At 38.3% G+C, this 16,925-nt stretch overlaps 1 protein-coding gene across 2 annotated transcripts in view; it reads left to right on the top strand.

The window, feature by feature from the left end:
* The window catches only part of LOC118659782 (CD2 associated protein), a 107,793-nt gene that overhangs the window by 15,934 nt on the left and 74,934 nt on the right, over positions 1-16,925 (top strand). The window contains exons 1-2 of one of the 2 annotated variants that reach the window (XM_036316175.1): positions 60-236; positions 2,046-2,206. In XM_036316175.1, coding sequence (XP_036172068.1) covers positions 2,183-2,206 — 24 coding nt within the window. In that variant the 5' untranslated portion in view covers positions 60-236; positions 2,046-2,182. Of the gene's footprint in view, positions 1-59; positions 237-2,045; positions 2,207-16,925 lie in introns of those variants that run through there. The other variant, XM_036316174.1, reaches the window with a different exon arrangement.

Genomic DNA, 16,925 nt, shown 5'->3' with positions numbered 1-16,925 from the left:
TTGCCAGAACTGCAAAGACATATCTGTGGGCTCTTCAGGGTGAGAACAGGATGGGATTCCTGGAAGTAAAGCCCACAAAAGTATGGGGTTCTCCTAAGACTACAGTCCCCAGAAGTTTCCCACTCTCATGATATTCCACACTCAGCCTCCAGGAATTCATTGAAATTACCATGAAAGTATTTGTGATGGATTAACTTTTTGTCCCTCAGACAGTAATGTTCAAGTTCTAATTCTTGGTAAGTATGAATGCAACATTATTTGAAAGTAGAACCTTTGAAGATGTAACTAATGATCTGAACATGATGTCATCTAGGTTTAGGATTGGCCATTCATCCAAAGACTGGTGCCCTTATTAAGACTAAGGAGAGGGAGATATGAGACAGATATATATAAGGGGAAGGCCATGTGCAGATGGAGGCAGAGGTTGGAATTAGGCAAGCCAGGGAATTCCAGAGATTGCTGGCAGCTCCCAGGAGCCAAGATAGAAGTATGGAGCAATTCTTCCATGGAGTCTTAAGAAAGTTCCAGCCCCGCTGGATACCCTGATTTTGTGCTCTGGCCTCCAGAGCTATAACTGAGAGAACAGTATTGTATGTTAAGTCACCTAGTTTGTGTCAGTTTGTTACAACAGCTTTGGGAGACTGGTAACAGTGTTCCTCCCAGTTTATGGCTCTAGTGGTTCTACTGGATGTGATCTAGTAGATGATGGCTGTGACTCTCTGAATATGTCTATCTTTCCATGTCTTGAAGTGGTAGTTTGCTCTGTGTCCTCATTTCTCTGATGGGTTCAAAGAAAGTCATTGATTTTCAGTTTGTTTAGCTTTTTTCTTGTAAGGATGAGAAGGATGAGAGTGACAACTTCCAAGATTTTTACATGTTGGAGCTAAAACTGAGTCATGTATTTTTTTAAAAAAAATATTTATTGACTTAGGAAGGGAGAGAGAGAAAGAGACATTGATGTGAGCGAGAAGCATCAATCAATTGTCTTCTGTATTGCACCCCTACTGGGAACTGAACCTGCAACCTTTTGGTGCACAGGATGATGTTCCAACCAACAGAGCCACATTGGCCAGGGCCATCTTAGTATACTTTTTCTCCTGATTTTTGTACTGCTGCTGTTATTTTAATCTTTCTGTATTTTAATTTTCTTCCTATTATTATATGTCATATAACACACTACTTTCAGTTGTACATGATTCGATATTTGTATATATTGCAAAATCACCACCACAGTAAGTCTAGGTAAGCATTTGTTACCTATATACGTAGTTACAAAATTTTTTCTTGTAATGAGAATTTTTAAGTTTTACTCTCTTAGCATCTTTCAAATATGCAGTACAGAAGATTTCACATGTGAGATCTTATGGTATTTGGGTATTTGTCTTTCTCTGTCTGACTTATTTCACTTAGCATAATGCCCTCAAGTTCCATCCATGTTGATGCAGATAGCAATATAACCTTCTATTTATGGCTGAATAGAATTCTGTTATGTATATATGTCACTTTCTTTAAAAAAATTCCATTTATTCAACAATGGAAGGTTGGGTGGTTTTTATATCTTAGCTATTTAAATAATGCTGCATTGAACATGGTTGTGCATATATCTTTTAAAAGTTAGTTTTTTGTCTTTGGATAAATTCCCAAAAGTGGATTTGTTCAATCATGTGATAGGTAGTTCTGTATTTAATTTTTGAGGAACTCTATACTGTTTTCCATAGTGGGTGTACCAATTTATATTCCTACCAACAGTGCACAATTTGGATTGCTTTCTTCACACTTTAAAAGTAAACTGAGCCTGGCCAGTGTGGCTCAGTGGTTGTGTTGACCAAGATCTGAAGACTGAGAGGAGAGGAGACTGCAGAAGAAAAGTTTGATGCTAGCAGAGGTTCATGAGGTTTAAAGAAAAAAGCCATCTGATGTGGAATCTTCAGCAAATTATCCAGAGATCTAGCTAAGATAATCAATGAAGGATGATTATATAAATAATAAAACTTGAAAGTTATATAAATAAGTTTTAGACATTAATCTATTGTTTCTTTTTTTAGTTGACTATATTGTGGAGTATGACTATGATGCTGTGCATGATGATGAATTAACTATTCGAGTTGGGGAAATCATCAGGAATGTGAAAAAACTACAGGAGGAAGGATGGCTAGAAGGAGAACTAAATGGGAGAAGAGGAATGTTTCCTGATAATTTTGTTAAGGTAGGTATTTTCAGTTAAAACATCTAGCTATGGCTTTATAGGATTTAATCTTTAGCATTATATCTTAACTAGAGGCCTGGTGCATGGTTTCGTGCACCGGTGGGGTCCCTCAGCCTGGCCTGCGTCCTCTTTGCAATCTGGGACCCCTCGCGGGATGTTGGACTGCTGGTTTCAGCCTGATTCCCAGCAGTTCAACATCCCACTGATGGATGTAGTAGTGTGCCAAGCGGCAGGTGGCCTGGGAGGAGCTGGAGCCTGGACTGGGTGCTGCGCCTGCTCCCGCTCATCTTGGCTCTTCTGTGCTTGCCACCGCTGCTCGGTAAGCTCCCTGAGCGGTGCTCTCACTGTGGCAGCGCACTGACCACCAGGGGTAGCTCCTGTGTTGAGCGTCTGCCCCCTGGTGATTAGTGCACATCATAGTGACTGGTCAATCTGTTGACTGGTTTGAACGGTCGTAGAGGTTTGCATTTGGATAGCACTTCATAATTTACAAAGAAGTTTTACCGTGAAATTCTTACTTGAGCCTTCAAAAGTCTTGTGAAATAAGTGGGATATGTATTTATATGTGTGTGTGTGTGTGTGTGTGTGTGTGTGTCTTATATATCCATTTTAAATATGGCGATATATAGACTGAGAGGCTAAATGGTTTTCCCAATGTTGGATAGCTAATATGACATAGAATCTGAACTGAAATCCAGGATTGTTGCCTCTCTATTTAAGTCTTGTTGTATCTTGTTGCTTTTCAGCATTGCAACAGTTAATCTAGCAAAGTAACAGTTATACTTCAATCATAACCAAACATTTCTTTTTAGTAAATAGTCTAGTTACCTCTGCCAGTAAACAATAACATCTATTATAAACTGATAAAGTTATAAGAAAAGGAAAATGAAGAATATTTGTATATTTGCATTTCACTTAAATTGTCTTGTTTCTAGATTAGTTTTCTTACACCCAGCCACATCCCTGGCATCATTAGATTATGAGTTCTTCTGGGAAAGCTAGAATGTGTGTCATATTTGTCCAGCTTGTTTGTAGTTGTTAAGTAAATACTCGTTCCCTAAATAAATTTGTGTTTATTTTAGTTGTGTTTTTGCCTCTTAAGTATGAATGCATACTTTATACTGTTAATTGATTTTAGAAGGTGAACTAACTACATTTTATCTCTTGAAACAAGAAGATCACTTTTGTTTTTATTTTATAAATTGACTTCTTTTTTATAACCTAAAATGGAGTGTGATACAGATACCATGGAAACTGGTGTAGAATAATTGGATTTAAACAGTTAAGTTCTAGTTTTGCCCTTTGCTGGTGGTGTGATGTAGGGCATGTCACATAATTTCTCTATTTTCTTATCTTTAAACTGGTATATTTATACTATATACATAGTAAGCCATTATATTGGTCTCTCTCTCTTTTTAACAGAAAATGGCTTTTATTATTTCAGAGCAAGGGCAGTTGACTATTAAATAATGCAAGGGTTAGGGGTGCTGACCCCTCACCTCCCTCCCTCCGTCCCTCTCTCCCGCCTTATAGTCAAAACTTCATATATAACTTGATTTCCCAAAAACTTAACCACTAATAACCTGCTGTTAACTGGAAGCCTTACTGGTAACATGAATAGTCAATTAACCATATTTTGTATGTTATGTATATTATATTACTGTTTTCTTATAACAGATTAAGCTAGAAAAAAGAAAATATTATGAAAATCATAAGAGAAAATACAGTTAGAGTATTTATTGAAAAAAAAAATTGTGTCTAAATGGACCTGCACAGTTCAAATGCATGTTGTTCAAGGATCAGTGAATATTGAAATAACAGCACACTGGTTAAAACCAATCAAAAAATATATTTTTATATAGTTCTAATTGTGTGCTGATGTATAGTCCCAGCACTGGAGATGACCTCTCATGGGACTCTATTTTGAAATGTATTTTACTTTCCTGTTTCAGTAAAACTAATACTAGAACTTGAGTTTAATGAACTGCATGCTAATAGAGGATACAGTTTGAGTATGCTAGGTATTAGAGGGAAACTCAGTCTGGGATTAAAAACCAAAGAAGCTGGCCCGTGTGGCTCAGTGTTTGGAGCATCAGCCCACACACCAAAGGGTGTAATTCCCTGTCAAGGGCACATGCCTGGGTTGAAGGTTCAATCCCTAGAGCAGTGATGGTGAACCTTTTGAGCTTGGCGTGCCAGCATTTTGAAAAACCCTAACTTAAGTCTGGTGCCGTGTCACATATAGAAACTTTTTGATATTTGCAACCATAGTAAAACAAAGACTTATATTTTTTATATTTATTTATATATTTAAATGCCATTTAACAACAACAACAAAAATCAACCAAAAAAATGACGTCGCGTGTCACCTGACACGCGTGTCATAGGTTCGCCATCACTGGTCTAGAAGCTAGTAGACACAGTGCCCAGATCTTGATTTCTAAATATTATTCTGAAGTAAAAGCAAGCAGGAGTCCTTTGAGAAATGGCTGATTTTATGGATGGAGCAAGGAAAATACAAGATGACACTAGAGCATCTAGTAGTGCCAGAAAGTAAGGAAGCACTTGAAAAAAAATGATGGGTCCATGTCAAAGCAATACAGGAGCCAATCTGAAAGAGCTCCCAGTGTCTAGAACAGGAACAATATGAGCAACAAAATAATCTAGTATTTGATTATTATCCAAAGTAGAACAAAAATATAAACGAGTCCATGCTGATATAAATAAATGTTTGAATAAATACATAATTAGGGGAGAAGGGATGAATCTTCTCCCCATACCCTCCTAACCTCCTGCCCTCTTCAGAAGCATCCCTCAGGTATGGGCTGAACTAAAGAATAGATGGAAGAAAAAAATAGTAACTTCACAATGAAGAAACCTGGCAAATACTACCTGAAACAAGTGATAAAGAATAACATCATCATGAAAAATAAGGAAAGACTAAGAAACTGATGTTGACCAGAAGAGATTAAGAAGACATGATGACCAAATGCATTGTGGTGTCCTAGACTGGATTCTGGAACAGAAAAAGGATATTAGTAGAAAAACTAATGAAACCTGTATAAAGTCAGTAGTTTAGTTGACAGTAATAATTGGCTTTTGCACGTCAGATGTATGTATGAAGATTCAAGGGAAAGTTGTAATTTTTAATCATTGTCTACTTGAAAATGAGCTTCTCAGTGGGACATTAAGGTACATTTGCTGTTTTCTAAGTGTGAGATTATGGAGTGAATGGTAGAATTAGGCTTCCTATGGAAAACTCACATCCCTGTTATTGTTTCAAATACCTATACTGAATACCCTTGATACTCAAATTGGGCTGGAAGGTGGATAGAAAGGTCAAGTCATTTTTGCAGCCTTTTATAGAACACTCTAAATTTGTTTTGTGAAAAACAAACGTGCATTTTAGTGTCCCTTTGCAATGTTAGTTCATCTTTACATGATCTAAGAAATAATTTATGAAGAATATAGAATGCCTCTTTCACCATGTGAGGGCACAGCAAGAAGTCAGCACTCTGCAACCTGAGAGCCTTAGCCAGAACCTGACAGTGCTGCCACTCTGATCTTGTACTTCTAGCCTCCAAAACTGTCAAATTTCTGTTTCTGTTGTTAGTAAAAAAAAAAAAAAAAAAAAAAAAAAAAAAAAAAAGGTGTATATACATATGTGTGTGTGTATGTGTGTGTATATACGTATCTGTGTGTATATACATATATATACATATATATGTATATACACACACATTACAGATAAAATTTATTTATTACCCCCTTATTTCTCTTTTCCAACCACCTGTATTCTGAAACTAATTACCTCACAAGTGATTGATAAATGCAGGAATGATGTCAGGTCAGTGGGAAAGTTGTGTTACTTTATTTTCTAGCTAAGGAGAAATGTGATAGAGTGTAGAATTATAATTTTAGCAAGAAAGGGACGGGGGTAGGCTGTCAGCTTGTCTGCTTAGTGTTCTTTTTTTTTCTCTTTAATGTTACAGTCTTAGCATTGTAGGGCTCTTAACTTCTGGTGCTCACCTCCACTTCAGTGAATGCACTGTTTCAGCATTCACAAGTCAACATTTCCTTATTATTTTTATGCATTTTTAGTATTTCCCTAGGAATCCATTGTCATAACTGCTTGGACAGTCCTAAGTTATCTTCTGAGGTTCCAATTACTGTTATTTACTTACTCTCATTTTTAGTGTTCAGGTTCTAAAGTTGCATAGGTTTAGAGTGGTCTTCTCCAAACCCAACTGTTTACACAATTACTAGTATTTTCAGTGTTTGGTTTAGATATTTTCACATAATCAGTGGTATTTTAGTGTGCCTGTGTTCAGAATGTCAGATGTTTAGGAATGCACATCTAGTGTTATGGCAGAGGCTTATTTACAACTAATTTTTTTTAAATAGTCGTGTTATATTCCATTGTATGTCTGTACCTCATTTTATGAATACTTAGGGCTATTTCCCAGTTTTTCGCTATTAAAAACAATGCTGCAATAAACATCTTACATAGCAGAGGATTTGCTGCATCTTAGGGTATGCACATATTCATATGTACTAAATATTGTCAAATTTCTCACTATATAAGTATACCAATTTAAACTCCTACCACTAATATAAGAGAGTACCTTTCTCACATTCTCACTAACATTTGATATCATCAGATTTTGGGGGACAAGCAGGGAGACTAATCTTATAGATCTACAGTAGTAGTCAACATTTTTCAGTGTTTCATTTTCATAATTACTAATGGAGTTAGAAATTTATTTTCTTGTGTATAATTTATTCATATATATCTATACATTTTTCAATTGAGTTCTTGCACGTTTTCTCATTGACCTGTAGTTCTTAAGATATTGTAAATACTAGTCCTTTGTCTTCTTTTTGCTTATATCCTATCCATCATAAGCACTTTTTGTGACTTGTCTTCTATAATAATAAAAGCATACTATGCTAATTAGACCGGACGTCCTTCCGGACGACCTTATGGATGAAGCCAGGGCTGCTAGGGAAGCCTGGGGATCCTGGGTGCCGGAGGGAAGCCAGTGCCAAAAGCTGGGGGAAGCTGGTGCTGGCAGCCGGGGAAAGGAAGTCCTACTCTTTTTTTTTTTTTTTAAATTAAATCTTTATTTTTCAGATTATTACATTTGTTCCTCTTTTTTCCCCCCATAACTCCCCTCCTTCCAGTTCCCATCCCACCCTCCGCCCTCACTCCCCACCCACTGTCCTCATCCATAGGTGCATGATTTTTGTCCAGTCTCTTCCCACATTTCCCACACCCCTTTCCCCCCCAAGAATAGTCGGTCCATTCCCTTTCTATGTCCCTGATTCTATTATAATCACCAGTTCATTCTGTTCATCAGATTATTTATTCACTTGATTCTTAGATTTACTTGTTGATAGATGCATATTTGTTGTTCATAATTTGTATCTTTACCTTTTTCTTCTTCTTCCTCTTCTTACAGGATACCTTTCAGCATTTCATATAATACTGGTTTGGTGGTGATGAGCTCCTTTAGCTTTTCCTTATCTGTGAAGTTCTTTTTTTTTTCTTTTTTTTAATATGTTTTTTATTGATTAAGATATTACATATGTGTCCTTGTCCCCACGTTACCCTCTACCCCCCACCCCCCCACTCCCGCTCATGCCCTCACCCCCCTGTTGTCCATGTCCATTGATTAGGCCTATATGCTTGCATATAAGTCCTTTGGTTGATCTTTCCCCCTTACCCCCACCCTCCCCTACCTTCCCTCCAAGTCCCGACAGTCCAATCAGTGCCTCTCCGTCTCTGGATCAGTCCTTGTTCATCAGCTTATGTTGTTCATTATATTCCACAAATGAGTGAGATCATGTGGTATTTATCCGCTCTCCAGTTCCATCCATGCTGTGGCAAATGGTAAGAGTTCCTTTTTCTTCTTCCTCTTCTTAAAGAATACCTTTCAGCATTTCATATAATGCTGGTTTGGTGGTGGTGAACTCCTTTAGCTTTTTCTTATCCGTGAAGCTCTTTATCTGACCTTCTATTCTGAATGATAGCTTTGCTGGATAAAGTAATCTTGGTTGCAGGTTCTTGCTATTCATCACTTTGAATATTTCTTGCCAGTCTCTTCTGGCCTGCATGGTTTCTGTTGAGAAATCAGCTGACAGTCGTATGGGTACTCCCTTGTAGGTAACTGACTGTCTTTCTCTTGCTGCTTTTAAGATTCTCTCTTTATCTTTTGCTCTTGGCATTTTAATTATGATGTGTCTTGGTGTGGTCCTCTTTGGATTCCTTTTCTTTGGGGTTCTCTGCGCTTCCTGGAGTTGTAAGTCTATTTCTTTCACCAGGTAGAGGAAGTTTTCTGTCATTATTTCTTCAAATAGGTTTTCAATATCTTGCTCTCTCTCTTCTTCTGGCACCCCTATAATTCAGATGTTGATACGCTTGAAGCTGTCCCAGAGGCTCCTTACACTATCTTCATATTTTTTTATTCTTTTATCTTTTTGCTTTTCCGGTTGGGTGTTTTTTGCTTCTTCATATTTCAAATCTTTGTCTTGATTCTTGCAATCCTCTAGTCTGCTGTTGGGAGTCTGTATAGTATTCTTTATTTCAGTCAGTGTATGCTTAATTTCTAGTTGATCCTTTATCACAACCTCGAGGGTCTCATTAGATTTCTTGAAGGTCTCATTAAGTTTATTGGCGGTTTCTAGAAAATTCTTGAAAAACCTTAAAAGTGTGGTTTTGAACTCTATATCCAGTAGTTTGCTTTCCTCCATTTCTGTCATTTGTGTCCTGTTTCTTTGTCTCCGCATTTTTTTATGCTTCGCTGTGTCGATAGAGTGGCTTTCTGTGCTAGGTGTCCTATAGGGCCCAGTGGCTCAGCCTCCCCAATTACCTGAGGTGGACACTCTTGGTGCATCCCCATGTGGTCTTTGTGCACAGTCTTGTTGTTGTTAAGCCTTGATTGTTGTAGGTAACACTGAGAGGGATTGACCTCCAGGCCAGTTGGCTGTGAGAATCAGCTGTGTCTGCAGTGGGAGAACTCTTGTGCTGGAGATACCCCTCTGGGGCAAGACTTGCTTCAATGGGGCTTTGGTGGTCACTGAGTCTGCCCCCTGAGTGTGTCCTTTATGGATCCGAGGAGCTGCAATCTGGATGGTCCCACTCTGACCACCAGGCACACTGGCTCCTGGATCTCTAAGGAGGTGCTAATCTAGCCTTTGCCTGAGGCTACCCAGCAGGAGCCAGCTGTGAGGCAATGCAAGTTGCCCTGGGGCCTTGGGCCAGCAGCAGTTTGTTAGGTAATTATCAGATTGCAAAGGGCCAGGCCTTTCATATGCAAAAGCCTCCGTGCACGGCTTGGGCAGGGCGGGGTCCCAGGGGATCAACAGGGTGGAGCTAGCAGTTATGGCTGTTCTCAGTCCTGCCCTCAGAGGCTCTGCTTCTCAGTGTCCCGGCAATCGCTACAAGCACTTCCGAGAGAAAGCTGCCCTGGAGTTCCGACCAATGCCAGACAGTCCATTTTCTCCCATATGAGTCTGAGTCCCCAGAGACTCGCCCGGAACTGGAGCTCAGAGCTTGAGACTCCCTCCTGATTGAAAAAGACAACCGTGTCCTCAGCCGCCAGCCCTGTCCACATGTGCCTCTGTACCTCTGTATTTTACTTCCGCACCGCACCTCCTCTGAGTCTCGGTATTCTTTTCTCTTTCCTTCTAGTTGTAGAATTTCCACTCAGCCAGCCTTCCTGTGGTTCTGGATGATGTCCGTTCTGTGTTTTAGATGTATTTTTGAAGTGGTTGTGCGAGGCAGCAATCTCTGGTGTTTACCTATGCTGCCATCTTGGTTTTCGAAGGAAAAGTTTTTAAAGAGGAAAGAGTAGAGGCTATCTAATCTAATAAAAGAGAAACATGCAAATTGACTGTACCCCAAGACACCAACAAGCCACGCCCACAAGACAATCAGGAGCAAATATGCAAATTAACCCAACTAAGGTGGCGGCTGTGGGAGCACACTGACGACCAGGGGACAGCTCCTGCATTGAGCGTCTGCCCCCTGGTGGTCAGTGCATGTCATAGCAACCAGTTGAGTGGTCGCTTAGGCTTTTATATATATAGACTAGAGGCCCGGTGCACAAAAAGTTGTGCACTCGGGTTCCCTCAGCCTGGCCTGTGCCCTCTCGCAGTCTGGGGGATGTCCACTTACTGGATTAGGCTCACTCCCTGGTGTTCGGGCCTAAGCTGGCAGTCAGACATCCCTCTGGCAGCCCGGGAGCCCTCGGGGGGATGTCCACTTGCCAGCAGGGAGCAGGCCTAAGCTGCAGTCGAACATCCTTAGCGCTGCTGAGGAGGCGGGAGAGGCTCCCGCCACCACCGCTGTATTGGCAGCGGTCAGCCTGGCTTGTGGCTGAGCAAAGCTCCCCCTGTGGGAGCACACTGACCACCAGGGGGCAGCTCCTGCATTGAGCATCTGCCCCCTGGTGGTCAGTGTGTGTCATAGTGACCAGTGATTCCCAGTCATTCTGCTGTTAGGGTCAATTTGCATATTACCCCTTTATTATATAGGATTATTAGAGTTACTCTTTGTTAAAAACATGTTATTGATTTTTAGAGATAGAGGCATGGAGAGGGATAGAGAGAGAGAAACATCGATGAGAGAGGAACATAATTGGTCAGCCCCGGCTTTGTCCAGAAGGTCGTCCCGAAGGACCTCCGGTCTAATTAGCATATTATACTTTTATTATAGATGTTCTATTGCTAGGACTTTTTGTTGATGCTAGGGATACAATGGTGAATAACAGGTAAGTTCCCTCTTAATGAGTTTATATTTTAATGGTGGGGGGAAACAGACATCTTAAAAAAGTAAATGAAATAGATGAAGATAATTTTTGATAGTCACGTGTGCTTTGAAAGAAATAAGTGAGTGGTGGTGTGATGCAAAATGACATTGATACTTTAAACTGGGTCAAACTATCAATACCATTTTGGGATAAAATCTCTGAGGTTATTTGGCCAATAAATCACAGAAGAATGTGGAGTAGATAAGGCATTTATTTCCTTAGAGAAAGATCCCTGAAATTAGAGGAAGGTAGGCTCAATGTGATGGTTGTGGTTTCCATCTACTGTACTAGAGGTACATCAAGAAAATAGCATGGCATTGTGAAAGGAACATGGCCTTTGGAGTCACGGTGTATGTACCTGGATTTGATTCTTTTTTCATCTCCCTCATACGTGGCCACATATATACCTGCTTTGTATTCTTCCTGAAGACACCTATCTAGAGAGCAAACATATCAAACTCAAAGGCTAACATGGGCCAAATAAACAAGATTTAAGCTTATGTGGGACACAAATAAACAAAGCTTCAATTTTTGTAGGTTTATTTCGATAGAGACATGCTGAATACAAAGGGCTGAAATAAATGAGTAATAGTTAACATAAAATAATAGAACATTTTAATAAAAATTAGTATTTTTTCTTGAACATTAACTTACCAGACACTGGATAACTGCTCAGATTAACAAGCGTAACGCAGATAAACCTATTTTTCTTGTTCTCTGAAAACAAAATATTTCCTGTTGAGCGCACCAAACAAGTCAGCACAAGACTAATGATGTGCCAGTCGGCTGCTAAGATATTTGCTGCTATTATTAGTGGAGAGAAATGGCGTGCCTGCCGGTAAGGCATGTAAGGGGAATGAATGCAACACGATTATAGTAATCAGTCATTAATGAACGTTGTAGTTCGTTATTAATAATTATGTATAACAGAATATTGTAATAATTAAGTTACAAAATTTTTATTAAAATGTTTCTTACATACCGTTAGATTGGCTGGGCCGCAGAAATATTTGTTGTGGGCTGCGAGTTTGACATGCTTGCTTTAGAGCAGTGGTTCTCAACCTTCCATATGCCGCGACCCTTTAATACAGTTCCTCATGTTATGGTGACCCCCAAACCTAAAATGATTTTTGTTGCTACTTCATAACTGTAATTTTGCTACTGTTAATGAATCGTAAATATCTGATATGCAGGATGTATTTTCATTGTTACAAATTGAACATAATTAAAGCATAGTGATTAATCACAAAAACAATATATAATTATATATATGTGTTTTCTGATGGTCTTAGGCGGCCCCTGTGAAAGGGTCTTTCCACCCCCAAAGGGGTCGCAACCCACAGGTTGAGAACCGCTGTTCTAGTGCATTCATTTCTTTCTATGTAAGAGTGGGATATTCCACCTGTTTGGGTTATTGGTAGGTATTTGATTATGTGTCTTGCATGTAGATATATGATGGAGTTGATTATTTCATCCATTTTGGAAAGGGGAAATGGGAGAAGAAAATCAGCTAGATTGTTAATTTAGTCAACATATATTTAGGGTTTTTTTGTTTTGTTTTGTTTTGTTTTGTTTTTGTGCCTGTAATAGTCCGGGTACTAGTAAATGTTAATAATAAAAGTAGGTAAATAAGGTAGAACTTTACTAATTGCTCTTTAGAAAAAGTGAATAGTTTTAAAGGAAGGAGAAAATAAAGAAGAAAGTAATTAAAATGAGAAAATATGGAACAAGCAGTTAGCCTGGGTAGCCTATGTGCCTAGGGAAATCATTTTGTCTCGGTGGTGGTAGTAGCGATAGAACAGATTAAGTTTATTTAAAAGTGGACTGACTGGATGAAAAACTAGACACTAAAAAAAGCTTTTGGTGGTTAGGATTTGAGTAAGCTATAGTTCCTTAGGATAACACTAATTGTGATAGGTTTTTTCTGTGTAATCATATTTATAGAAAAATGACCTGGTGGAAATTATCTTTTTTTGTTCTTGTTTTTATTGAGTCCTTTGGGGGAAAAAAGTCATTCTTTGAAGATAAGGGTCTAAGATAAAATGCCTTTAGAAGGTTGCTTCAGTTGTAAGATGAGAAAGCAGAAATCTGGGGGTAAAAATATTTTTTAAAAAAATCAGAATATTGGTTGAGGACCTGGGATCAAAACATAAACTTTATTTAACTAAAGGGGGAAATTGTGCTGGGGGGAAAAAAAGTTACCTCCAATTCAGATTCCCTACTTGTCTCCATTGTCACTTGGAGGGGGAGAAGCTTCTTGTTAATTCTGGGTGAGTAGGAGTTCAGGCTCCAGTAGCCTCCACTGATACCCTCCTCCTGGAGGGGCAGGTGTGCCTCAATGTTGCCTTGTGGCCTGCCTCTGCCTTCACAGTAAGTGGGAGAGGAGGGCTCATTCCTACCTGGTTGGGAGGGGAATTTTGGCTCTCCATTTGGCCTTCTTTGATACTACCCTGGCTGGGGACATGGGGAAGGGGTGGTAGTTGGGGTACCTCATTACAGCCTGCTAAGGGTGGAAATGTAGGCTCCCTGCTTGGCCTTTGTTGGTGTGGGTGAGGATGGGGCTATAGGTTTTTTTCCTGTGATATTTGACTGCAGTGTAGTGGCTGTTGTCTAAGAGTTTTCTGTCTTGCTAGACCAGTGGTCAGCAAACTGCGGCTCGCGAGCCACATGCGGCTCTTTGGCCCCTTGAGTGTGGCTCTTCCACAAAATACTGACTTCTGCGCATGGGCCACGAAGTTTCAATCGCACTGTACATGCGCGCCCGCACGTGGTATTTTGTGGAAGAGTCACACTCAAGGGCCCAGAGAGCCGCAGTTTGCCGATCACTGAGAAACAAGTATACAAGACGAGTGTGGATGGGAGAGTTGGAAGGGGTCAACCTCAGCGAATGTACCTCAATCAGATTGAGGATGTTTTTAGCAAAGGCCAGCTTAGGAGTACCCTAATTAAGTTAATAACAATGTACCTACCTATATAGTTTAAGTTTAAAAAATTTGGCCCTCAAAAGAAATTTCAATCATTGTACTGTTGATATTTGGCTTTGTTGACTAATGAGTTTGCCAACCACTGTGCTATACTATCCTTTCCTTGGTCCTTTGGCTAAAGAGAGAAGGCTTTTCTTGGAGCTTTTTTTTCTCTCTGCCTATGGGCATTTCCAGGTTGTCAGCTCCTCCAGTACTCAGTCTGGAATATATGAGGCAGAAAGAAAATCCAGTGAACTCAACAGGTTCAGAGGAACCTGGTCTCTTTGGCTTATGTTACCTTCTTTCCTCCACTTTTCACAATACTTTTATCTATTTTTAAAAATAAGTAGTTTCTAGAGTTTTTAACTGTACTTAATGGGAGAAATAGGGGAAAATATATCTATCTTTCTGTAAGGGGAAAGCAAGATGATGATGCGTTTAAGTAGAGATTGTAATGCACATCCTTAACAGTCTAAAATCTCACAATCTAGAAGACTTTCTTCTTTTGGAAGTGGTGTAGGAATAGTTTTTTCTTAAGCCATTGTTATAAAGTGCTAAGAAAAATGAATATTAGTTATTATTAGCACAAGAATAGATTAGCATTCAGTAAAAAGGTAATAAGCATAGTTGATACCTTTATTTTCTTTTATGACTTCTGAAGATTAAGATAACACATGAAAATAGGTAATAGTGCAGTTGACTAGTTATAGGCATTTAATAAATGTTAGTGAACTCTGCTCATTGAGTTTCATATATGGTAGAGTACATAGTCTGATGACCTGAGTGAATGAGTCAGAGGAAGTTGGGGAGGGAAGGGGTTGGGCACCAGTGTAGAAGGCACATTTGGTAGTTTCACAAGTATTGAAGCACAGGAGGTTATGGGGAAAGCAGAGAAATATCAGTGAAATGAGATATCAAAAGAGGTTAGCAGAAACATTAGTTGTATTTAAAGAGTGTTAGGACAGTAGTTTTGGGTTGGGGATACCAGCTTCCAAGCAGCTTTCTTGTGGGCTTTATACTGATCTTGGAGGTGCTACAGGTTTTTATAGGATCGGTTACTGTTATGGTGATTTTACTTTAGTGTTTTAAAAAAGAAGTGGATATGTTTACAGAAGATGTCTCAGGTGTTGGTAAGTGTATTATTATATTTTAAAATTTTAAATGAAAGTTTGATCTCCTTTGAAGAATCCTTGGAACTTTATAAAGTATTTTAGGCTTTTTGATATAATAAGAAACAAAGAAACAAAAGCTGACAAGTAAATAAAAATCATTTGGATGTGTTTTGACCTAAATTTCTAGCAGGCTTTTTTTTTCACATTTAGGAAAAAGATTTAAATTATCGAATCTGCTTTTTTTAGATTAAAAAAAATAGGCAGTTTGACAACTTATGTTGCATTTTAAAATTTCATTTTATTTCTAGATTATATAGGTTACAAATGCATTTAAAAACCTTTTAAAGGGCTTCTTTAAAAATACTAAGTAGCAAAATGGGGAATAAGATGACCTGATGTACATGGCTACTTTGGAAAGGGTCTTAGAGATTTTTTTGTTTTTTAAATATAACTTCTTTTTCTGGAAGAGTGCTGATATTGTGTTTAAATCTTACCGTATTCCACTGTTTCAACAAGAGAAATTGCTATTTGAGTGAAGGAATTGACAATTTTACTTTCTTTTTTAAATCCCTTACTTTGTGAAAACTATTAATTTGCTTAGATAAACCTCAGTGATTTTGTTGAGCAGTAGGAGATTTGGTAGCTTTAATAAAATAGTTCAGAAAGCTAGCTTTAAATCAGGAGAAGAAGACTGATTTATTTTCATAAATCGGAAACACAGGAGAGGAGAAAACAACTCTGTAGATAACAGAATATTAAATAGAAGACAACTTTTATTTGCTTATTGGGAATTACAATAAAAATAGCAGATATAATGCAAAAGTTGTATATAGTTATTCATGTTACCTCATAGTACATTTTCTTTTACATATTGTAAAACATTAACTATACTTTACACACTGATTAGAGCAGTTTGTTTTGTGACTTGGGTTACTTTTGATAATATTTTGAATTCCATATAGACTATATTTACTGAGTTAGAGAAATAGTTTAATACAGGTAATGTTAGAAAAGAGGTATAAGGATTTGGATTTTGTAATGTGTGCTCACACACCTAAGATATTTCTAAATGCTCTAAAACAATTTGACTTACAGTGATATTATTTGTGGGCACACCAAGTTTTTTTTAATTAAAAATAAGTAATACATGCTGAAACAAAATTCAAGTAGTATAGCAGCATTTAATGGGAAAAATACATTTCTTTTCTTAAAACCCTCCTTCAAAAACCTCCTTTTACATTTAGGAATTTGGTAGATATTTTATAGACTGTTTTCTATAGAAACTCTTTTAAACTGAATTATTTGTACCCTCATCCCCTTTATCTCCTATTTTTCACACCATAAATTTCAAGTTGAGACATTGTGATATAAATCATGTTAGTGTTTACCTGGGACTTACCTGGAAAGTTAAAAACTAATTTTTTCCCTTAAGCAGTTAATATATTTTGTTTCTGCAAAAGTATTTCAAGTTGTAATGATTTAAACCAGGAAAGTTTGATTGCCAGAACGTGGGCTTCTGGGATATCTCTTGGTTTTGCTTTTTATTAGGTCAGTATTCCTCATTGCCTGCTTGTCACTGTCATCTGTGGCCTCAAGGGAGTCTAGGAGGCTTGAGAGAAGGATCTCCATGTAGGCTTGGTGTCTTTTGAGTCATAGACTAACCCTCATCCCCTGTTGTTCTTATTCTAAAACTCCTTTATCCTAGCGCTAAAAACACAAATAGCATTTTTTAAAAATTAATAAAACTAGTATGAAAAGTGTGACCATTATAAATTATTGAGGTATTTCCAGTTTATTTAGATCAGTGTGGTATGTCTGAAAGAATATGGGT

Source organism: Myotis myotis, unplaced genomic scaffold (assembly GCF_014108235.1).
Source record: "Myotis myotis isolate mMyoMyo1 unplaced genomic scaffold, mMyoMyo1.p scaffold_m19_p_7, whole genome shotgun sequence".
Classification (NCBI taxonomy): domain Eukaryota; kingdom Metazoa; phylum Chordata; class Mammalia; order Chiroptera; family Vespertilionidae; genus Myotis; species Myotis myotis.
Note: the sequence above shows the minus strand (reverse complement) of the source record. Positions and strands in the feature narration are given on the sequence as shown.